Source organism: Rosa chinensis, chromosome 6, assembly GCF_002994745.2.
Source record: "Rosa chinensis cultivar Old Blush chromosome 6, RchiOBHm-V2, whole genome shotgun sequence".
NCBI lineage: Eukaryota > Viridiplantae > Streptophyta > Magnoliopsida > Rosales > Rosaceae > Rosa > Rosa chinensis.
The window spans coordinates 3,056,143-3,079,366 of NC_037093.1; the positions used below are offsets into that span (position 1 = coordinate 3,056,143).

General features: G+C 40.6%; 4 protein-coding genes across 4 annotated transcripts; 3 read left to right on the forward strand and 1 right to left on the reverse strand.

Moving 5' to 3' along the window:
• The first annotated feature begins 7,982 nt into the window (after nucleotides 1–7,982).
• LOC112169923 (protein trichome birefringence-like 13) lies at nucleotides 7,983–10,594 on the forward strand. The gene is made up of 6 exons (XM_024307029.2): nucleotides 7,983–8,432; nucleotides 8,721–8,898; nucleotides 9,008–9,148; nucleotides 9,687–9,807; nucleotides 9,972–10,106; nucleotides 10,257–10,594. Exons 1-6 carry the CDS (start codon nucleotides 8,015–8,017, stop codon nucleotides 10,521–10,523), a joined length of 1,260 nt encoding a protein of 419 aa, XP_024162797.1. The 5' UTR covers nucleotides 7,983–8,014; the 3' UTR covers nucleotides 10,524–10,594.
• A 2,570-nt stretch (nucleotides 10,595–13,164) lies between these two features.
• On the forward strand, nucleotides 13,165–14,951 carry LOC121050049 (TMV resistance protein N-like). Its single transcript, XM_040508605.1, has 2 exons — nucleotides 13,165–13,754; nucleotides 14,094–14,951. Exons 1-2 carry the CDS (start codon nucleotides 13,246–13,248, stop codon nucleotides 14,728–14,730), a joined length of 1,146 nt encoding a protein of 381 aa, XP_040364539.1. The 5' UTR covers nucleotides 13,165–13,245; the 3' UTR covers nucleotides 14,731–14,951.
• A 723-nt stretch (nucleotides 14,952–15,674) lies between these two features.
• On the forward strand, nucleotides 15,675–18,287 carry LOC112170574. The gene is made up of 2 exons (XM_024307909.2): nucleotides 15,675–16,754; nucleotides 17,085–18,287. The coding sequence occupies exons 1-2, from the start codon at nucleotides 15,677–15,679 to the stop codon at nucleotides 18,137–18,139; spliced, it is 2,133 nt and encodes a 710-aa protein (XP_024163677.2). The 5' UTR covers nucleotides 15,675–15,676; the 3' UTR covers nucleotides 18,140–18,287.
• A 452-nt stretch (nucleotides 18,288–18,739) lies between these two features.
• Nucleotides 18,740–22,846, reverse strand: LOC112170575. Its single transcript, XM_024307910.2, has 8 exons — nucleotides 21,943–22,846; nucleotides 21,566–21,793; nucleotides 20,235–21,220; nucleotides 20,067–20,157; nucleotides 19,834–19,917; nucleotides 19,435–19,731; nucleotides 19,094–19,344; nucleotides 18,740–18,932 (listed from the first exon to the last, which is right to left on the reverse strand). The coding sequence occupies exons 1-8, from the start codon at nucleotides 22,492–22,494 to the stop codon at nucleotides 18,740–18,742; spliced, it is 2,682 nt and encodes an 893-aa protein (XP_024163678.1). The 5' UTR covers nucleotides 22,495–22,846.
• Between the last annotated feature and the right edge of the window lie 378 nt (nucleotides 22,847–23,224).

The window sequence follows — 23,224 nt, forward strand, 5'->3', positions numbered from 1 at the left end:
TAAATTTTTAGGCTTTATGGCGTAATCTTAAGCCTGGATTAGGCCTTATGGCGTAATCTTAGGCAACCCCTTGTTTCTTCCTTCTGAAATTCTGCAACAAAAATGCTAGGCTTCAAATTGGTTTAGAAACGCGAGGGGGTTCCGAGTGTGGGATCCATGATCATGCGAGTCATCGTTGTCATAATCCTTACACGCGGAGCGAATCGGGGAAGGGAGAAAAGCCACTTTGAGGCCAAAGATCCTTCCTCGAACCCTTCCTTCTGGAGTCGGATCATACCGAGTCCTCCAGATGAGAAGGGTTTTGGTGGTCGCCCTCTACTCATGCTCTCTCTTCCGAACATTGACAGAATCTTGGAGGGAGAGCATGGATTCGTGGAAGTGATGGGTATGAGCCATTTTATGGCCGTTCCCATACTTCACGCTAAGAGAACGGTGGCTGCCAAGTGCGCAGAGATTCAAGCCGATATTTAGTTCTTTCACTCTCTGCCCCTCCAGGAGATAATGGCGCGGCTCAACCCGACGTTGGATTCCATAGCTACTTCCACTTGAGCAAAGATTCAAAAGATATCCACAGATTCCTGTTTTGTATTCTAGCCACTTTTGGCTTTGTAATGAATGTACTACTTTTGGCCGCAAGCCACTTTATGAATATAATGCTGTTTTCTTATCCTGATATTCAAATATCCGTGAGGAGCCAATAATTGTGTCTCGCAAGGCCCCAAATATAGGCCCCAACTCAAAACTCTTGAAAAACTCCACCGTGAGAAGATAATATTAAAAATGGAACAGTTACCTCCTCGAAGACCATTCGGTTCCCTCACGCACCAATAATTCATTCTTTTCCGAAATTTAGGGCAACTTTAATCACGCTTTACTGACACTTAGTTTGACTCTTCTCTTTGACCGTCCATCCAAGGGTGGACATTTGCATGCCTATATCTTCCTCCACATTATAAACCCAAATTTCCAATCCCAAAATCGTTTCATCAACTCGAATATTTCTAACAGCAATCTTTCTTAATTACTTATCATCATCACTCTTCAATTCTCACATTCTCTCAATCCATCACCAATGGAACCACAAAACCGGCATCCAACCGAGGATGGAGGAAGCAACAAAGCAGCCGAGAGTAGTCCTAACATGCATTGCAAGTAGAGTAGTACCAGGTGGCTTCCTACTACAGATCAGATAAGAATTCTCAAGGAGCTTTACGATGACAAGGGAGTTAAGTCCCCCACTGTAGAGCAGGTTCAGAGGATCACTCTCCAGCTAAAATGGTATGGACAGATCGAGAACAAGAACGTCTTTTATTGGTTCCAGAATCAAAGGGCTCGGGAGAAGCTGAAGAAGAAGAAGCTCACTTCGGATGTTCAAGTGCCCAAGCAAAGATCAGGGCTTGTTGGTGGATCCATTAATCTCAATTTTGGGTCAACTAGTTCTGCTGGTGTTGGTGGATCCATCATGGAACAACGAGGAGAAGATCACCAGGAGATTAAAACCCTTCCACTGTTTCCCATGCACGGTGAGGACATCTTTGGCAACATGAGGACTACTTCAGATGGAGGTGGCAGTCACGGTGGTGGCTCTCACACTTCCTTTGAGCTCAGCCTTTCCTGCGAGGACAAAGCTGAAAAAAGTTTCCGGAGCCGCTGACTCGGCTTAGTAGCTTCGCGAGTGTAGGAACACTTAGAATTGCCCATAAGAGTTGTATTTTTTTTTTTTTTTTTATATATAGCCATAATTGTTAAGCTAAATGGGCTTAGTATTGTATAGTGTTGCCCTCTAGTGTTGCTAGGCAAAGTGAAGAAACGATTATGGGCCTAAAAAACAGGCCTTCATGAATGTTCTTTGCGAGTGTGGGAACACTAGAATTTCCCACAAAGGCTTATGCGAAGAGATTGGCTAATAAATGAATCCTTCAGTGTTTCGACTCCTCAGTAATTTTGGGATCGCACTCTTTTTTTTTAATAAGTAACTGAATTCAATAAGACAATGTGAATCAAGGTTTAAACATGCGGCCCAAGTATAGTCGCCTAGACACAAATTTTCTTTCAAATCCTTTGGGCAACCTTACTAAAATGGCCAGGTGGGGGAGGGCGAACAAGAGAGGCAGAATCCATTTTGGCATGAGCTACTCCCACATAGTGGTTTAGGCCCATTTGCACGCACTTCTGGATTTAAGAACCTGTCATGAACGTTGTCCCCTTTCTAGACACCATTTCACATAAGCTATACTTACTAAGATGAGAAAGGTCATAAGTGTGAAGACAGTTCAACAAGTGTTAATAAAAGCCGCCCTTAACCTTAAGGGACCTGAACTAGGCACCAATAAGGAGTTTAGGCCAATATTAACAAAAGAGACTTCACCTATTCCGTTATGATTCACAACCCCTTACGACCACTTGCTGGTCTAAATTCTCCATATCAAGAGCTTTAAAGGACTTGTACTCTTGCATATTTTGCGGCGCGTCGAATTCCTTCGTATGCGCACAGGCCTTAACTCGACATCAAAGTCAAATGGCCTCCAAATATATATTAGAAATTAGGTTCAAGCCACAGCTAGGCCAGACACTACCTTCGCATCTAGCGATGCACAATCTTAGAACTCTTTTTGTATTTTGTATTTTATTTATTTATTTATTTATTTTTTTAATGAAAAGAAAGATGCAAACTGAAAATTGACAGAAAATTAGAAGCAAAGAAAGAAGCTAGCAGCACCTTGTTTGGCTAACTTCTAGAAGACCACGGGGGAGGCCATCTATGCTTCATTCCAAGCTCCGATGTATCAAAATTTGTAGGGTAAAAATCCCTCCTATGAGAGCTTGTAGGAAAAGAACAAAGATACTTCTCGTTTAAGAATTTGGAGGAATTTAGCTCGTGGGAGGGGTATTCTTGCCCCCCAGATATCTTTGTTGGTTGACGAGGCATGATCTTCAATTGCACTTTTGGAGATGAAGATGAGTATAGATCGGCTTTGTTACCAACTACCATATCATAGAACATGTTGTCTTTTGAATAAGCCATGAATTGGCTTTTGCATTTGACCACTTGCTGGTCTGAATTTTCCACATCAAGAGCTTCACTTGTTGGATAATTGTAAATAAGAGTTAACTTGTATTGATGATACTCAAATTTACAGTCACGAAGGACAAATTGGCCACTAAAATAATTTTTCTGGCCATTCTTGCAAGGTGGGTTGCAAATGTATCCTCCATGTATATCAAAGCCACCGCTTGGCCCTGAAACATTGATGAAGAATTTGAAATTGAATTGATTAATAAAGCCACAGATTGGCTTTCCAAGACCACAACTTAATTGATAATTAAGTTGGCCATGGCTTAATTGGTTAAATCCACCATGACGTCCAGCATGGCCAAGGCTAAATTGAGGATAGTAAGGTGGGCCCTGCCCTTGACCCTTTGTATGGTCATGATGACGTCCAGTAGCAGAGTCACAATTGAATTGATCATGAACTTCTAGAGGCTTTTCTTCCTGGTAAACGACGATTTGGTCGCGTAGACCATATTTAATCACCGCTTGGCTATTAGAATCCTTAAGAACTTGCTTTTGGTGATCACCAGTATGAACGTGGGCTACGTCTTGCCCCCCAAGCATCTGATCAGTAGCCACGTATTTGGCTTGATCAGTGAAGAAATCAGCTATTTGTTCAGAGACAATTTTCTTATCAGAAGAACAATCTTGTTGATCCTCTTCTCCATAAGTAGCCTCTATGTAAGGCTGTGATTCACCAGTGAGGCCATTAGGTTGATTGCCACCTATAGGCAAGTCAGTCTTAGAAACAACCTCTTCGCGTGCAAGTTTTTGACGTTCGAATTCCCCTTGATGCGAATTAGCCAAGTTGGAACCTTCCTTGCGTAAGGTCGTGAACTCAGATGTGATGTTCGCGGCATGTTGAGTGGTCTGTTTGTCGCTGCTCAAGAAAGGCTTATGGAATTGTTCTCTAGCTTCTTGAGCGTTCTGCTCAATTTGTTGGTCCCAATCGCGAAACCTCTGCTCTGTTTTTGCGATCAAACTGGCCATGTCCCTGGCTCGCTTTTCTTTATGTCTCTCGATGTTGGCCATGATGATCGCGAGCTGTTCCTCAATGCTTGCCCCCTCTGGGATGGGAATAGGCATAAACTCATCATTAATGGCAGTATCACCAGTGGTGGCAACATTGACCATCTATTCACTTTAGGAATTTCTTTTGGTAAAAATTTTCCCCTGACATCTCAATGATGGCAAACAAATGCAAAAAGACTCTAGTGTAGTTCCACTTGGCATGCCAAAATGTTTGTTTTGAAGCCCGGTGGTTGAATGTTCTTCAAGAGAAAAAACTTCTGATGTAGTCCCACTGGGTGTGCCAAAATGTTTGGCTCCAGTTTTGTTGCAGCTGGTCAACAGTCTCTTTTCTTGCGCGGGCGTGCCAGCACCGTTCTGGTGCGGTCGTCGGGGGTGTCGCTTGACCTGACTTCTGTCGAGCGATTGTAGACGAGGAGAGCACCAACCTCGTCGTGGGATTCTTTGTGCCTCATGGCGAGGACTTTTGCTGAGCTTCTTGAAAATCACAATCGATACTTGATATTGTAGATCGAGCAGAGCGAGAACCACTTGGAAGTGAGGAGAACTTGCTAAAGCGTGACTTTAGCTTGACTGGGTTGCTAGGGCGTTACCCTTGCTTGGCTGGTTCTGTAACCGTTGTGGTCGCGGCACTACTGTCGGCTCCAGAGGAGACTAGGACCGAAGTACGTTGACAGAGGGTTTGGTGGCACTGAAAGTCGGCTTCTGAGAAGACTAGGACTAGGAGTGTGATCACCGGTAAGAGAAAGAGAAGGAGAGGAGTTGCTCTTAGAGAGGTTGCTCTAGAGAGAACTTAGATCATCTTAGAGATGTTTGTTGTGAATGTGTTGTTCTTCTCCTTTGTCTTGTTTTTGCCTCTATATATAGGCTTCCAAGCAACACTATTTGGCCTTTAAACAAATCATAATGGAGCACTTAATGGGATCATGATGGAGCACCTATGAGATTATGGAATTGTTAGGTTTAAGCACTTAAACACTAATGGAATGTTAGGTTTAAGCACTTAAAACACTAATGGAATGTTAGGTTTAAGCACTTACTGCTCCAATTTTGCTGCAGTTATGTCTCCACCAAGAACTCAAAATGGGCCTTCGACTTCTTCATATCAAATGATCCATAATGAGTGTAGATCATTGTGGAAAATTTGCAGAGCTTTCTTCCATGTGGTTGGGCCGGAAATGCCGCTGGACCTCTTACAGGTCCAGTTTTCCAGTTTTGCTTCTGCAGAAAATTGGACTGATTGTTTGAAGGCCTTCCACTCAAAACTAGCTCGAGAACTCTGCATAAGAAATGATCCTTGGGCTTTCTAGATTTAATCTGGAAAGTTTTAGCTCATTTCGATTTCATTTGGTTAGTCTGCCGCCCCTCCTTCCTTGTTTAGCTCTGTTTCTCCTAGCCGAAGTAGGAAAATGTGCTAAAGTTGACTTTTCATGCTTCCATAGTAGGCTTTATTTAGCCTCTAAATATATATTTCAAACTTGTCGACAATATATAGCTTGAGCCACTGACATTGGCTCAATTTCTCCAAGACGTGCCTTATCAGGCCAAAATGCTCATTTTGGGTCCAAACACCTCCTCCACCAATAGTGTGATTCAAGCTTTTATTCAACAACCCTCGAGGAGTATTAGGTCGAAGCAACCATGCTTGAGGAAGATTTGTCCTAGGAAGGTTAGCCCGGTTATATTTGTTCAGGGAGATTTGTTCGAGAAAAATTGACTCAAAGATGATTGGTTCGTGGAGACTAGGTCGAAGGCATGTAGGTCGAGGAGACAATTCCTGCATCATTAATTAAGGCAAACAATTTGAGATTGGGACTCTCTAGTCCAACATTATCAGTGAGTCAGTCCATCTGGAATTTTTCATCACCAACGCTCTACTTGTGCTATATGTAATATGTGGAGCATTTAGGGCATAACGTCCATTAATGTACGCGACTCTTGCATTTCACGATAGTCTACTCATGGAATTTGAGAAGGGGCTTGTAGCTTGTGCTTAAAGCACTACCACAAATGAGATTTCCAATCTAATGTCAGTGCTATAATGTTTTTTTTCCTCCATGTGGCTGAGTGGACCTACTTGGTGTAAACCACCACACACTCGAACATGTGAGAGAGTCCTTTGTCTATTTTGGACGGACCCCAGGTGGTACTGTGGTTTCCCCTCGGTCCTTTCTCCTTAGTCCTTGCATCAGTGCGTGGAACGAGTTGGATTTAATCGTTCCTCAGCTGGAAGTAGGGGTCATCATGGGCCGGGTTAGGGCCGGCCCTACCCTAAATTTTAGGGCTTAGGGTCTGGCAGGGCCGGGCCTAGTCAAAGTCAACAAAATTTAGGGCCGGTTAGGGTCGGGCCGGGGCTTAAATATACTAACCCTTACCCGCCTGAAAAGCCCGATCCGCTAGGGCTGGGTCGGACTGGCCTTCCAAATAGGACCAAATAGGTCCGAAATGGGCCTTATTTTGAATAACAAAAAAAAAAAAACATTATTTTTTTCTTCTCAAAATATGGCTCAATGGTATATATAGGTAATGAAAGACTCATTGTTTTTTATTGAGCATATTTAATACACACAAATACACACACACACACACATATAGGAATTAACTTATTATTAGTTAAGGTGGTTATATTCAATTAACAATCTATATAAATCTCCCAATATTAATTGTTGTGTAACAAGGAAAATAGAAATTAAAGAAAACAAAACTTATGAAATCAATTACAAAGAAAGAGATAATTGCATATTATAGAAAAAAGAGAAACATAATTAAAGAATAAAAAAAATAAAAAAATTATTAGGGCTTATTCGGGTGGGCTTAAAGGGTCGGGTCGGGCTTGGCCCAAACGGGCTGGGCTGGAGGGTGGGGCCGGGCTTCATTTTCATGGCCCATACCTTACCCTATTTTAGAAAGGGCCGGGCTGGCCCGCCCTAATGCAAGGGCCTGGTCGGACTTCGGCCTTACGGGTCAGGCGGGCTTAGGGCCGAAGGGCCAAATGATGACCCCTAGTTGGAAGGTAGTCGATCTCTAAATTTCCGGATCTAGATCATCCCTGGATGAGGCTTGGTTTGGTTCAAGCTCCGGTAGTGTGGGCTACTTGAATTACACTATTGTCCAAGACATTTTTAGGTTTTTAGGATCTATAGGCAGTAACTTGATTTTGATGAGCCCACTGCGCGTGAGTTACTGTATATTCTATGTCTCTCAAGTCTCTCAACACCAATATTAATTGATTAACACCCCTTTTAGATTAGAAATAAAAAATTTCACGTTTTAAAATGTGGATCATTAGAGCATCTCCAACCATTGAGCTATAAGTCATTTTGACTTTGGCTTTTTGGTAGAGGGATCTCCAACCATGCTCAATGTTTAGCTATTTTGACTCTTGAGCCAAAACTCGAGTCAAACTGACTCAAGTTTGTAGAACGAAAGCCAAATCTCTTTGGTTGTAAAAATGGTGGGCCCTAGTTGCATGTGTTGCAATTGCAGCTGAAGAGGTTGACGCGCCAGAGGTAGAAGACAGAAGGCAATCGCGCAAGAAGACAAAATAACGGGAAGAAGCAAGCGAACGTGCGAGACGCGCTGATGGAGTGGCCGACACATGGGGCCTGCCTGGGCAGAATGGCCTGTGGTCTTCCAACAGTAAGAAATCGAACGGCCCAGATTCATATTGTAGTTAATTAATTCTCTAAAATGATTAATTTATTAAATGATTTTGGCTTTTAACTAAATATAGTTGGAGATGCAAAAATTGAATGAATACTGATGACACTAGGAGAATCAAATTTTGCATATAGCTTTGGCTTTTGAGTTTTGACTAAATGGTTGGAAATGCTCTTATGTGTAACTCCGTTTTTGTAAGATGTAAGTCTAGTAAAGCAAACAAACCTATATAAGTGGGCTAAGGTGCGCCCGAATCATGTTGGAAAGTGCAGTATGGCATCGAGAGACCTCTCTCACTTGCCAAACCAGACAAAGAAAGTCCCTTTCTTCTTACCTCTCCTCTCCCTCCTCTGCTTCATTTCCATCTTCGCCGTTCTCTCTTACATTAGAAACACATCCTCCGTTCCCTCCCAACCTCACAGCTCCCTCCAATTCCGGAAACCCCCCGGATCCGACCCGACGGAGCCGGCCGGGTCCTGCGACTACTCCGATGGAACCTGGATCTACGACCCGAATGCGTCTCCCAAGTACGACAACACCTGCAAGGAGATCTTCAAGGGCTGGAATTGCATTTCCAGCAACAAATCCAACGGCCGCGAACTCGTCAAGTGGAGGTGGAAGCCTAAGCACTGTGATCTCCCGCCGTTCGATCCCGCTAGGTTTCTTGAGATGTACAGAGACACCAGCATTGGTACTTTCTCTTCTCCATAATTCAATTAATTCACTTGAATTTGTGAATTTTGAACTATAATTCACTGCAGGCATTTGTTACTTGGTTTTGATTTCACTAAATTTAGAGGCTTTAGTGTTCTTGGAGACCTAATAAGTAACAATAGGTACTAGTTTGATTATACTTAGTTATAGAAGTTGTTTAAAGAAGAAAATCAAACTTGATACAATGTGATTGGAAGGACTTGTTGGTTTAGGTACATTGAATCTGGTGTTGAATGTAAGAGCTTGTGACTATTCTACAGTGCAGGGTTTATTGGTGATTCCTTGAACCGGAATATGTTTGTTTCGCTGTTCTGTTCGCTGAAACGCGTGTCGAGTGAAGTGAAGAAGTGGCGGCCGGTTGGTGCTGATCGCGGGTTCACATTTCTTCAGTATAATGTTACGCTTGCATATCATAGGACAAATCTTTTGGCTCGTTACGGTAGGTAAGCTATGTTTCCAATTGTTTGGTGGTTACATGTTGCAGATGTTGAGCTCCAGATTTTCTTCTATTAGTTGGTATGGTTAAGCTAGTTATGCTTCTCTTTGATGCAGGTGGTCGGCCAATTCTAATGGTGGCGTTCTGGAATCTCTTGGATATAAAGAGGGTTATAGAGTTGATGTTGACATTCCGGTTAACACGTGGGCCAAATCGCTAAGCTTTCATGACTTTCTGATCTTCAACACAGGGCACTGGTAATAGTTTCCTTCTAATATGCCATTGCCTTTAAAGTTGCAAACACATTTAGAACTTCAATGTATTTGTTCTTTTACTTATCTCGTTATCTCTGCATATAAGTGTATCTAGCATATCGGCATTATTTATTACTATGAACTTTTTGTTGCAATTACAATAAGTTATTTGTACCAAAGTCAGATATCAGAAGACTAGTCTAGTTATCTGTGTCATAGTTCAGATCACAATACTAGCTTATTATTGACAATCATGATACAATTTCTTAATATCATCTACAAAGTGAGAATATTTTTGATGCAGAAAAGCATGTAATACTTTGAAAATCATAAAGCAATTTGTGACCTCCTTGGAGCTTGTTGGTTTTCCCACAAGTGTAGAAGGGGTAAAAATACGCTAGTAATCAACCAATCTGTCTTCAAAAGGCTATAAAGATGCTATTTTGAATAGGAAAAACAGTGTTTTAAATTGAAAATGCAACAAATTAGGATCTTTTACTTGCGCTGGCTATTCATTTGAACTTTTGTTTATTGTGAACAGGTATTGGGCTCCTGCAAAGTTTGACCCTATGAAGTCGCCTCTGCTTTTTTTTGAAAATGGTCAGCCCGTGGTTCCTCCAGTAGTTCCTGATGTTGGCCTCGATATGGTTATGAAACACATGGTATAGCAACTTTTAAGATGAAAGCTTAGTTTTTTAGCAAGTGGAAGTATTCTAGTGGTCTTGTTTCTAAAGTATTATCAAGATGTGAGGCTAAGCTCTCTTGTGCATATAGTACTGTCCCACACATGCTATTTCATTGTTAATTAAGAGTGTGTTCCTTGTAGGTAATGTTTGTGGAGAAGAGACTGAAGCCTGGTGCAATCAAATTCTTTCGTACTCAATCACCTAGACATTTTGAAGGAGGTGACTGGAACCAAGGTGGTTCTTGTAACCGGCAAGACCCTTTGTTGCCAGAGCAGGTGAGTCGCATGACACTATCATGAACTGATTGAATGCTTCATTTACTTGATGCTTATATCTGAGCACAAACCCCTTCTATGTCCTTTGTGTAAACAATTTCTTGTATGCAACATCAAGATAAATATTTAAAGTCATGGTTTGATTTACAGGTTGAAGAACTCTTCTCATTGAAGAATAATGGAACAAATGTAGAGGCACGACTTGTGAATCACCACCTTTACAAGGCTCTTGAGGGGTCAGGTTTCCATATTTTGGACATAACCCACCTGAGCGAGTTCAGAGCAGATGCCCATCCATCTGCAGCTGGTGGGAAGAAGCACGATGATTGTATGCACTGGTGCTTGCCAGGAATAACAGATACTTGGAATGACTTGTTCGTAGCACAGTTAAATAATGTCAGATTTAGAACAAAATAGATCTTGTGCGTAGAGATTTTTCAGTTCTTTTTTATTGCAGTATTTCATTCCACTGAAATTCTCTTGCGCAAGTCATTGATTTCTCTCTCAGTTCCAGAGAAAGCTTCAAATTAACCATCTGATCACAGAACCGTTCGCCCGAGCCGAGGTATATTAGTCCATCAACATAATTCCAGGTTAGACAGCTACAAACAGATTTTTTTTTTTTTTTTACATTTAAAAATTTTAAAAAAATTACAATGATGAGTTTTGAAAAATGACCTCTCTATTTAAAATATCTTGAACAATTCACATTTGTCTTCTTTTAAAAATGCCTTGTGTGTATTTGGGACATGAGTTAAGCCATCTTAGCTTGTGGTTTTTGCCTAGTTGTGTATTTGGGACATGAGTTAAGCTATCTAACCTATGTTCGAACCTCGAAGCTGTCAAAGTGGCCAGACACTGTGCTGCAATGCACAGTTGGAGCATTTCACATGCGCTAAAGGGGTTTATTTTGGACCTAGGAAGTCTTTGGGGTTCCCCTTGACAAAGTGAAAAAAAAAAGCTTGTGTTCTTCAAAATTCGCAGCTTGTAACATTCTCAAGTTGGTGAGTGCCAATTTTAGGGCGATGAATTTGTTTTTTTGAAGAGAAGGAAAAGAAAATTATTAACAGAGACCCCAAATACAACTTACATTGAAAAGATCAAAATTAAAAGTAGAGAGTGGCAATCTTTTGGTCCATATGGTTCGGTCCAAAGCGTCATGGCCTAGGCTTGTGATAGCATCCGCAACGAAGTTGGCTTCACGAGGAATGTGCTTGAAGGAAATTAATTCGAACTCTTAGACCGTATGATGAACATCTCTTATAAGAGGTTTGATGCGCCAAGGAGGGTCTCACAAGTTGCTGATCGAGCCAATGACCAATTTGGAATCCCCTTCAACATAAATTTTTCGGCAGTTGTTTTGAAGAGCATGGAAAAGATAGTCCCTGGCAGCGCTACATTCAGCCACATGAGCATTAGCATGACCTAAACCCCTTGAGTCAGAAATTATAAGGGAGTCAGAAATTATAAGGGAGTCATTTTGATCCGTAAGGGCAACTCTAACCATGAAGTCTCATTTTGGGGTGCTATCCTCATTTTAGCACCTCCTTGCACTATTCATATAGCACTCAATTCTCATTCAACTAATTAGGTGCTCTATATATAAGTATGATGTTTATCAATATTATATTAAAAACATGTTAGTTAATTTAATTAAACAAGTGTGGCCTCAAGCTACTGTTAATAGTCATGGTTCTGGAAAAGTCACAAATTTTAGACTTAGTTTGAGACCAAGTTCAAGTCCAAGTCCTATATTTTTGAGACCAACTCCCTTAAAATGGATTATTGGAGAGCCCAAGTCTCATTTTGGTCTCAAATATGCAAAGAGTTTTTGGTACACGACGTGAAGATACACGCACCGCTGGGATTAGATGGTCTTGAGTGATAAATAATGGACCCCCATTTCGGTCTCAAATATGCAAAGAGTCTTCGGTACACGACGTGAAGATATACGCACCACTGGGATTAGATGGTCTTGAGTGATAAATAATGGACCCCATATATAGACGGCTGAGATTGCATAGTTAGTGTATGTGGAATTGCACCGCTGTGTATCTAAAAATCTTCGCTCAAGTATGGGATAGAACCCCCATGGTTAGAGTTGCCCTAATGACAAAGCTTGCAACATTCTTATTGTTGATGCCAGAACCATCGAAGTTCAGCTTTGCCAACTACTCAGGAGGGGGGGGGGGACCAACAAATTGTGCCATAGTTCACAAAAAGACACTTAGGAGGGGAAGTATTATGTCTTCTGTAACTATTCCAAGTAGAAGCCGCCTTATGAACTACCATATTTGGAAGAGGAGAAATATGTCTAAAGATAAGCTCATTCCTCGCTTCTCAAATTTTCCAACAGAGGAGAAGCATGTTTCAAAAGAAGTTTTCAAGGAATCCTTCCTGAACCTAGAAAGAAACCAATCACTAAAATTTTAATAATCAATATGACTAAAACCAGCCACATTCCAAACAGTAGCAAAGAGGCAGGATAAGAAGAGGTGATTTGTATCCTCAACCCGAGTTACAAAGAGCACAAGTAGCATCCACATTGGAGGTATAACAAACAATTCTTTTCCTAGTTTTCAGTTAGCGAGAGTCAATTAAAAATCTTGCCCTTAGGAGGAATATTAAATTTTAAATATCATTCATGATCTTGACATTCGAGTGAGGAACACCAATAGATTCACACTGTAACCAAGTAGCAAATTTAATTGAAAGATGCCTATTAAACGCCTGGCCCAAACAAATTCATAGAAACATTCATAGTAGGGATATGAATACCAACAATATTATTTAGAGTATTATGAGCCAAGTAGGAAGACAGCTTTACTGATGTTCCGAGCACCATTAGAGATATAATCACTAAAATTTTCAGTCATATCGATGACATTTCGATTAGCAGCAGAGACGTGATTAATTTATTTTTGTGAGAAATGAAAAGTTTTTAATTTTTTGGTCTGACCTTTCGAAAGGTTCGATCTTCTGCTTTTATTTAACAAAAAAAGAAAAAGAAAAAAAAAAGTTTTGTTTTTTACTCTTTAGCTCAGTGGATCTAGCATTGACTAAAACAATACTTCCGTCGACAGAAGGGTAGTTTGCTACGTCTACAAGCGGCCGAGGTCCAGATTCAATTCCGAAGGAGATGACGTCAACCTCTTCTCGTCGTCGATGGAAGTACGATGTGTTTCTAAGTTTCAGAGGGCCAGATACGCGCAAGGGGATTACCTCCGAGCTGTATGATAGACTAGAACGGAGAGGAATTAAAACCTTTATGGATGACCCCGATCTTCATGTAGGAGATTCCATTAGCCCTGAACTTTTAGCTGCAATAGAGGAGTCAAGATTTGCCATTGTCATGCTTTCACCCACCTATGCTTCTTCGTCATGGTGCTTGGATGAACTCGTCAAGACTATTCAATGCATGAAAGAGACGGGGCTACGAGTCATGCCCGTCTTCTACAACGTGGAGCCTTGCGATGTGCGGCACCAAAGGGGAAGTTTTGCGCTCAAAAGGAAACCCCGACACCAAGCAGACGTGGAAGTAAGGGAACATGAAGAAGCTTATGGCAAGACTGAGGATAAATTAAAGGCGTGGAGAGCTGCTTTGAAAGAAGTAGCCGATCTTTCTGGGTGGGATTCAAACAAGTTTAGGTAATCTCTTCCTTTCTATATATTTTGTTTTCTTCCTTTAATTGGAGAAGGTATTTTATTTAAAATGAATTTTTCGTTATGATTTAATTTCTGAATCCAACTTTGGCATGTTGATTTTTTCTGAGGCCCTGAGGGATCAGGATGGAAGAATAGGAATCGAGAGTAGTAACCATCCCAGTAAAATTAGCATTTTGCGTTTGCTTACTGGGAACACTCCACTTGGCTATTTATTTTACCGCTTAAGAGTGCCAAAATCACTACCTTTACATTTCAAAATTGTTTTGGCTGACATGTTGCATGCTAAGTTGCTAACTTTATCTAAACTTTTCTTCTTCGCAGAACTGATAGAGAACTTGTTGAGGCAATTGTTGGGACAATTGAGAATAAGGTGGTGTATAAATCTTCGAGTGTTGACAAGGGCTTAGTAGGAATGGATTTCCGCGTTGATGATTTATTACATAATTACATATATCAAGAGTTGGATGAGGTACGTATTATAGGGATACATGGGATGCGAGGCGTAGGTAAGACAACGTTTGCTCGGGCTTTTTATGATGACTTTTGTCAGGATTTTGAGCATAGATGCTTTCTTCCCAATGTTAGAGAAAGGTTTAAAGGGGGTGGCGTAGTTTCTTTACAAAAGAAGCTTCTTTCCAGCATCTTGATGGACAAAATTGAATACATAGAGGATGAATATGCAGGAGCTGCTATGATTCAAAGAAGTTTATGTAAAACAAAGGTGCTTGCTGTTATTGATGATGTGGATCAGTTGGCACAATTAGAAAAATTGGCTGGAAGTCGCGACTGGTTCGGTCCAGGGAGCAGAATTATCATAACCACCGCGGATAATCACCTGTTAGAGGCACATGGTGTTGATGCTACATACAACGCTACTGGCTTATTTTTAAAAGGGTTTTTGTCCATTTACCCTAATTTTATAGTCAATGTTCCCACTTACCCCAGCAACTTTTTTTAATTCCCTTCTACCCTAAACACTCTAAGGATCTATTTCTTTTTACACAACATTTCTATTTTAATATATTTTTGTTCACCTTTTTACCCTTCTGTTAACGACCTAGTCTTTCAGCCCCAGTTTGAAATCCCGAGGTAACGAATAGAGAGAACTTCTGCTTAGAGAGAGAAGCTCTGGTTCTGGTGCGATAGAGAGAGAAGCTCGCAATGGAGAGAGAAAGAAGCAATGTCGCTTTGGATTTCAACAATGTCGCTGCAGCTCGGTTTGAAACGATTTCAATTCCGTTTCTTCGATTTTTTTTTTTTTTTTTTTTTTTTGTATCCTTGTTTGCTATTCATCTCGATTGAGTCTGAGGCTGATTTTTTGAATATGAGTTTTGTTTTCCTGTACTTTTTTTATTTCCGACTTATTGCGTTAATTTTGGTCTGTGTTTCGTGAATTTCATCTTTGTTTTGGTTCGATTTGCTATTTTTCATGCTTATAAGTTTGTTGTGCTAAGTTTTAATCTGTTTCGGTGTGGTAAGTTTGTTGTGATTCTGTTTTGAAACGGTTCAATGTATTCTGGTATTTGTTAATCGTCTATTGCCAGTCAATATTGGTTTACATAGCTGCTTTTCTTCTTTTTTTGGATGAATTGTTGTTCACGGTGTTGATAATGATGTGATTTGGTAGCTTCTGACATGATTTTGGTCTTTGTGAACCGTATATTGCCCCCCAGTAGACCCATATTGGGGGTCAATAGAGGATTGAAAAAGCTGCTTTTCTTCTTTTTGATACTCTTAGTTGTTACTGAAGTTCAGTAGTACGTGTTTAGTAACTTGTTTCGGTTTTGAAAAGACATTTTATCTGAGTCCCATCTATTGGGGGTCAGTATGTGTCTATTGGGGGCAATAGTGATTTGATTTTTTATTTTTTTTATTTATTATTTTTGTTTTTTATATACAGGACTATGGATGCTTCCTTAGCTGTTAAGTGCACTCATTCTGGACAAAGTTTCATGTTTTGTATTAATCAATATATGAGCTATGCTCATTTGTTTGAATACATTTGTGAACGGTTCAAGTTTTCTGCAACTGATGATATTGAGCTTCATTATTCGCTTCCTGGATGCGCTATTTTTTTTCTTCGCAATGATGATGATTTCAAGATGCTGTTTAGCGGTGCCAAGATTTACAAGTTGGATTGTGTTGATATTATGGTGTTGAAGAATAGTGTAATTTGCAGCAAAAAAGCTTCTGTTTCATTTGAAGATAGCTGCTCTGGTATTGTGGATGAAGATGATTACCTCACTGAGGCATTTAGGACTGAAGTTCAAAAGTCTTACTTGTCAAATGAGTGGGCTAGTTACATTCAATGTGTAGGGCAGAAATTTCGTGGCGGTTCCCCCGAGTTTCGAGACAAGCTCAGAAAGTATGCTATTGAAGTTGGGTTCAGCTTTGTATTTATTAGAAATGACTGGGACAGAATTCATGCAGTTTGTTCGAATTGGGGAACCGAAGGATGTGAGTGGAATGTCCATGGTTATGTTTTGCCTGCAAATGGTTGCTTTATTATTGGTGAGTTGGACAATGTCCACTCTTGCAAAGGTGTTCTTCGAAAACAAAAACATGAGCTTTTGGGATCGAAAATTGTCAAGTCATGTATTGAAGAGGACATTAGCTATAACTTGTCATTGAAGCCAAGGGAAATTATCAGCAAGTTCAAGTCAGCTTATGGGTTTGATATATCATACAAGGTTGCTTGGAAAGCAAAGCAGAAGGCTAGGGAAATGATTTATGGTTCTGAGGCTGATTCGTTTAACATGTTAACATGGTATAGGGAAGCTGTATTTGAGACGAACCCGGGATCTTCTTTTGTTTTGGAAGTTGATTCATCGAGTAATCGGTTCCAGAGGCTTTTCCTAGCTTATGCGGGCTGTGTTCGTGGCTTTGAATTCTGTCTTCCCATCTTGTATGTCGATGGGACTTTTGGGAAGAGTGTCTACAAGGGGCAGATACTTTGTGCAACCGGAAAGAATGGAAATCATGGTATTTTTCTCATGTCTATGATTTTTTATTGGTATTTTTGTTGAAAATGTGTTGCGGCACGCTCCCTCTGGCGTTGCAGCGGCACGCTGCAATCATGTTTGGACCCCCAATAGACATATATTGCCCCCAATACACGTTCATTTTCTTCTGATTTCTCTCCCCTTTTTGTTTCTATTATGTTTATTGTTGTTTTTTTAATTCTTTTTTGTTGAAAATGTGTTGCGGCACGCTCCCTCTGGCGGTGCAGCGGCACGCTGCAATCGTGTATTGTCCCCCAATAGACGTCTATTGACCCCCAATATACTCACTTTTTTTTCCTGTTTTCTGTAGGTTTCTTTCCTCTTGCAATGTGTGTCTGTGATTCTGAGACTGATGCTAATTGGTCCTTTTTCTTCCAACACTTGAAGAACTTGCTGGAACCTCAAGGTAGAAAGATCACTTTTATTAGTGATCGTGGTGTTGGACTGTTGAGTGCTTTCGACAAGATATTTCCTGGTAATCCTCATCTTTTCTGTTACAAGCACTTGGTGCATAACCTTATGACTAAATACAACGGTAAAGGCTCTTCTGTTTTGAAAGATGATGTTAAAAAGAAGTTTTTTGAGTTGGCATATTCATGCACTGAAAAGGAATATCGTTTTCATTTGAGAGAGTTGAGAGAAGCTGGTGGTGCTGATATTATAGATCCGTTTCTTGCTGATCTGCCTGTTCAAAATTGGTGCCGTGCATTTTTCCCTGGATGCCGTTATGGAATTATGGCTAATAGTATAGCTGAATCTTTTAATGCTTGGTTTGCTGTTGAACGGGAGATGCCAGTGTACACTATGCTTGATCAGACTCGGATTAGGGTGATGCAGATGATGGGTGAGAGGAGAGACGAGGCACAGCTTTGGACCTCGCAACTTACTCCTGTTATGGAGGGTCGTTTGAAAGAAGGTATGGAGAAAGCTTGCCGTTTCAATGTGCATTACTCCCATACAAATGTTTATGAGGTTAGATCAAAGTATTCTTATGTTGTGGACCTTGGAACTCCTTCGTGCTCATGTAAAAAATGGGAGATTAACTGCTTCCCTTGCTGCCACGGTCTTGCTGCAATTCAAGCTGCCTCATTGGATGTTTATGCTTTTATGGATAAGTATTTTTATGTTGATTATTACAAGAAGTGTTATGATTTTCCAATTTATCCAATATCTAATGTTGATATGGCTTCTTCGGAATCTGCAAGTAATGACTACATACTTCCTCCAAATGCAAAAAGGCCTCCCGGGAGGCCTAGGCTCAAGAGGTTCAAGTCTAGAGGAGAGTGTGAAAAGAAGCTCATTCGTTGCGGCCGATGTGGCAAAATGGGACAGCATAACAAGAAGACCTGCACTGAACCTATTTGAATTTGAATGTAAAGCTGTCAATTGTTTTAGCATTCTGACTGGCTGTATTGGGGGGCAGTAATAGGCTATTGGGGGGCAATAGATGATTTTATCCAGGGTCAGTTTAACATTTTTTGGTGTCAAAGATTATTGACATTGATTGGTACTTCAGTTTTGTTGCTGACTGATAAATTGATTCATTTTTTCCACTGTGATGTGACCCTACATTAAATGTCTATTTGGGTGCAATATAGCTTTTCGGCACACAATAGAACCTGAATGTTTGAGGGTTGTTGTTTCACAGTTGTGAAATTTTTAACACTTGCACATTCAAATGTAGTTTGATATTCTATTTGTGTTACTTCTGACCCTCTAACCAAGCTCTATTGGGGGCCAATAGACCTCTATTGACCCCCAATACAACTTGGTTTCTAAGGAGTCAAGGCATCAGGTTTGTAATAGGGGCCTGTAATTTGAATATCAACCTGTGTCCTATGCGCAACCATAGTAAATGAAGATAAATTCTTTCAAGTTGACAGAAATTAAATTGAAAAGATGTCAAATCATCCGAAATTATTCCAAATCAAAGTAAGTTCAACAGAAAGTAACTACTTAAAATATTCATTTTCTATTTTTTGGCTCTCCTACAGCATCTGCAGTTTCAGCAAGGTATTTTTCGACGCTCCAAGCACTTTCCTCCTTTGCAAACCTCTCAAGAATTGTTTTCCTCATGTCATTGCCTTTCTTCTTGCTGGGTTGCACTCCGTGAACTATGCTTTCCATGAAATGGATCATAAACGGCCCACAGTCATCCCTGTAAAGCAAGAATTTCAGGGACAGATCCATAAAGAGAGTTCCTATTGCCCCCAATAGACACCTATTGGGGGGCAATAGACAAACAATTTGCACAAATTTATCAATTAAACTGTCTTCTTTTATATCAAAATAAAGAGTAAAGGATTTTGAGGCACTTACGAACAGGATTTCTGCTGAGGGCAGTTCAAGTCTTCTACAAGCTCATAGTCATTTTCCCCGATTTGATTATCCAAGATCCACCTTCTGACCTCTTTCTCTCTTGGTGTCATTTCTTCAACCTCAGTGACAAGTTCTCCTTTACTGTCCTCACCTTTGCACTTCTCTCTTGTGTTCTCTTGATCCTGGCTGTCATCTGGAAATATTGTCCCTGTCACCTTCACGTCGTGTATGAACCTCCTTATGTGCTTAACCTGTTTAAATGCAGATATATAAAGCATCAACAAACTTTCCAAATTCCACCATTTGAAAAATAAACATTTTTTTTTGATAAAGTTACTTACCACCCAGTTTGCGTTGTTGTAATATTGGTTATCTTTTGTCCATTCCTTCTTTGGTGGCAGCATAGAGTTCATGTGAACAAACTGCTTTTTCTCATTGTCGATGACAAGCAGTGTGTAGTGCTGGCTGTAGTAATGGTGTATTGGGATAATCACCTTGGGGTAGCTGAACTTACTCCACAGTTCTTCGATCAGGAATAACTCTATTTCAATATCATGGCCTTTGAAGTCGTCTTTGAGAATGTTCTTGCCTTCTTTTTTGAAATCCGCTAGTTTCTTTTCGTGTTGAACTGCGTAAAACTGCACAAAGAGGAAACACATATGAAAGCATTGAATTGTTTACTTAAATATGTTTTTCGGATGTGGTGCAGCGCGAGCTACTAGTTTTGTTTCGTTGCTTACCGCTGCTTCGATGTTTAGTAATCCAATCTGAGTGTTCGTTTCTTTCATTTCCTTCTGCAACATTTCAGTGTAAGCCTTGACCACCTGCAATTGTTCAATTTGATTTTCAGTTAGTATTATATATGTGAAGAACATTACCTATTGCCCCCCAAAATATCCATATTGGGGGCCAATAGACGTCTATTGGGGGGCAATATACGTCTATTTGGGTCACCACAGGTTAAGCTTCTTACATTAACATCCAGATCTTTCTCTTCTACGATAATCTTCATGTCTCCCCTGGTTACCCCTAGTATTCCATTTTCACTGCTCCAGTAGACATATCTGCGTAAACAGAAAAATATGTAGTTAATATGGGTTTGTGAAGTATTCATGGTTTGAAAGTTATGCTATGCACTCACGTATTGTCATCCACCATCTCAAAGAATTGCTGGTAGTGTCTTGCTAGTTCAGGCTTTAATGTTTTCCATGTGTACTTCTCACAATTCACCTCTTTTATTTGTATTTGGTGCTGCACTTCTTTTCCTTTCTGAATTTTTGTTGGCGGCTTCGGTTGTGCTTTCTTTTTCTGCTTTGGCTGTTCCTGTGCAGCAGTCTTTCTTTTCTTTTCATAAGTCTTCAGGATCTCTGGTGTGTCATACTCAAAGTCATCGTCCTTGTCCTTCACAGCTGCCTTTCTCTTTTTTACTTTCACATTCCTCTCGATTGAATGCATGTCAACCGTTTTCTTCTCCCTGGGGACCGTTGGTACTGCCATTTCTGTTCCTGCCTCAGGCATTTCAACTGTCTCAGCTGCTTCCAGTATTTTCGACACAAGTTGATCTATTTTTTCTGATTCCATCTCATTTAGTGTGACCAAATGTGTATCCTCAAACACTTCCCGTTCTGGACTCTTGTAAGATATTGGAGATGCATCAATTGGATCTGCTGCCCTTGGTTCTTCGTTGACTGGTGTTTGAGTGTCATATTCTGCAAAGTTCCCCGTAGATTCCCTCCTGTGATCTTTCTCGGTCGACACCTGCACCATCTGTTGTTGATTATTTTGTTGCTCACTGCTTTTCAGGTCAGGGTTCCTGCTGGTTCCTTTCGCCAAACATTTCTTCAGAGCTTTTATGTGGTTCTGGTGCGATCTGTTTTCCTGCATCACCTCAGTCATTTTTTTCTCCATACTCTCAATTTTCTCATCAGCAACAGTAACCTTTTTCCAAAGCTCCCTAATATGGTTTGCAAGCCCCTCATTTGCTTCCAATAGTTTCTTCATTTGCTTCTCCATTTCCTGTTTTTCACCATTGTCTTCAATCACTCTATCCATTTCTTTTAGCAGAACTTTCATGTTACCAGTAAGCCTTATGGTCTCCTCTTCCTCGTCTTGGCTCGCTTGGGGAACCTGTAACCAATAAAACAACACTTGAATCAAAAAAATAAGAAAAAACCACTAATGTCTATTGGGGGGCAATAGATGTATATTGGCCCCCAATAGCGACCTTATGAACCCAGTAATGGGGGCCAATAGATGTCTATTGCCCCCCAATAGACACCTTCTGAACCCAGTATTGGGGGCCAATAGATGTCTATTGCCCCCCAATAGACACCTTCTGAACCCAGTATTGGGGGCCAATAGATGTCTATTGCCCCCCAATAGACACCTTATGAACCCAGTAATGGGGGCCAATAGATGTCTATTGCCCCCCAATAGACCATTTGTTCAATTCCACTATAATTGCTAACTTACCCAGTTGTTGAAACTTGGTGTTTCTTGCTCCTCCTCCGTATCCGACAAGTTGATGTAGCAATGTTCTAACCAAGGCCCATCTTTTATCAACTCCTCTGGCCAGTCTGGATTCTGATGGAGCTTCTGCAGGTTGAACAGCTCCTTTATCGACCACCTCACAAATCTCGGTTTCTCATCCTCCATTCCTGGAATCCAGTTTCTGATCTTGGTCTTCTCCAAGAACCAGTACTGTTACCAAAATTATATTTGTCAGTAAATGAATAACAGACAACCAATACGTGTCTATTGCCCCCAATAGACACGTATTAACCCCTGTATTGGGGGGCAGTAGACATGTATTGGGGGGCAATAGACCAGAAAATTAGTATTGTACTTACATATATGAGAATGATGCAGCCAGAAAGAGTCGTTGGATGATCTTTTCGGTACCTCTGAAGGCCATCCAGCAGAAAATCTAGTACCATCTTGGCCCAATTGAAACTGTTTATGTTATCTATGTCTTCACAAGCGTTGATGAGGTCCCATGTCAAGGTTGTTGATGTCCTGCTGAAGAAGAATGCATTGAAGAGGTACATGATAAGCAGTGCCGCAATTATCTTAGGATCAGCGTTCTTCTTCTTGCCGAGCTCCTTGCTGAGTTTGTTTTCCAGATCAGGTTTTATTACTGTTTCTTTCCTCATGTTGACGTCAAATATCGAAGATGCCTTCCGTTCCTCCTTGAGCACCTTCTTGCTCAGGTCCCATTCAATACCAGTTGTTGGCAGGTCAAACAATTCATTTATGTCCTGCAATGTTATTTCCATTTCTGTCTCCCCAAACACAAACTTGGCTTTTTTAACATCAAAGTACTTCAGTATAATCTCCAAGTCTGCCTCATGTTTGTGGAGCTGAGTTTCTGTAAGCTTCTTCTCATAGAATGGTCTGATCATCCCCCAAAATACAGTAGTACTCAAAATATCCCAAGCCCCTTTAGGTATTTTCTCTCTATATGTGTCAATCAATCTCCAGAAAGCACTTAGAGTGCATTTCTGTTGCTTCCACTGGATCTTTGCCTTTTCTGTTGTCTTTGTGTTCCTCCTTTCCCCTTTCTTTGTCTTTTCCTCTTTCGTGTTAGACTTTTCCCGTTTGATCTTCTTTTTCGTTGGCTGTTCGGCCTCGTCTTCATCATACTCTTGTTTCTTTTTGCTCCTTAGACTCCTTGTCTGCACATAAAACCTTTGTGTTGTTTCTCGATCATCATCCTCCTCCTCCTCTTCCTCCTTCTCTTCTTCTTCTTCTTCTTCTTCTTCTTGTTCCTCTGTTTCTTCTCCTTCTTCTTGTACTTCTTCTTCCTCCTCTGTTTCTTCTCCTTCTTCTTCTACTTCTTCGTCATTACTAGAAGTTTCTTCTTTTCTTCGTGATGACTTCCTAGACTTTATCACTTCCATCCTTTGCCGAAGTGTTTGTTCTTCTGATCTTTGTGTTTCGTCCATATTTTCTTCAAAGATGCAGCTGAATTGTGGTCGTTTGGTTCTTGGCATTCTGCTAATAAAGGAAAGAAGAACAATTCATTATTGCACATCCACATTCAATTACTGAACCCCATTAAACATCTATTATCCCAAAACAATAGCCTCTATTGGGGACCAATAGACATGTATTGGTCCCCAATAGAGATAT

Bases quoted from the DNA above. Each gene is read 5' to 3' on its own strand.
- LOC112170574 (XM_024307909.2), top strand. From the start codon at position 15,677: ATGGATGCTTCCTTAGCTGTTAAGTGCACTCATTCTGGACAAAGTTTC. The intron at 16,755-17,084 runs GTATTTTTCTCA...TGTTTTCTGTAG, and splicing joins CGGAAAGAATGGAAATCATG to GTTTCTTTCCTCTTGCAATG.
- LOC112169923 (XM_024307029.2), top strand. From the start codon at position 8,015: ATGGCATCGAGAGACCTCTCTCACTTGCCAAACCAGACAAAGAAAGTC. The intron at 8,433-8,720 runs GTACTTTCTCTT...TCTACAGTGCAG, and splicing joins GTACAGAGACACCAGCATTG to GGTTTATTGGTGATTCCTTG. The intron at 9,808-9,971 runs GTATAGCAACTT...TGTTCCTTGTAG, and splicing joins ATATGGTTATGAAACACATG to GTAATGTTTGTGGAGAAGAG.
- LOC112170575 (XM_024307910.2), bottom strand. From the start codon at position 22,494: ATGATCAGACCATTCTATGAGAAGAAGCTTACAGAAACTCAGCTCCAC. The intron at 19,732-19,833 runs GTAAGCAACGAA...CTCTTTGTGCAG, and splicing joins TACTAAACATCGAAGCAGCG to TTTTACGCAGTTCAACACGA. The intron at 18,933-19,093 runs GTAAGTGCCTCA...CTTGCTTTACAG, and splicing joins CCTCAGCAGAAATCCTGTTC to GGATGACTGTGGGCCGTTTA.
- LOC121050049 (XM_040508605.1), top strand. From the start codon at position 13,246: ATGACGTCAACCTCTTCTCGTCGTCGATGGAAGTACGATGTGTTTCTA. The intron at 13,755-14,093 runs GTAATCTCTTCC...TCTTCTTCGCAG, and splicing joins TGGGATTCAAACAAGTTTAG to AACTGATAGAGAACTTGTTG.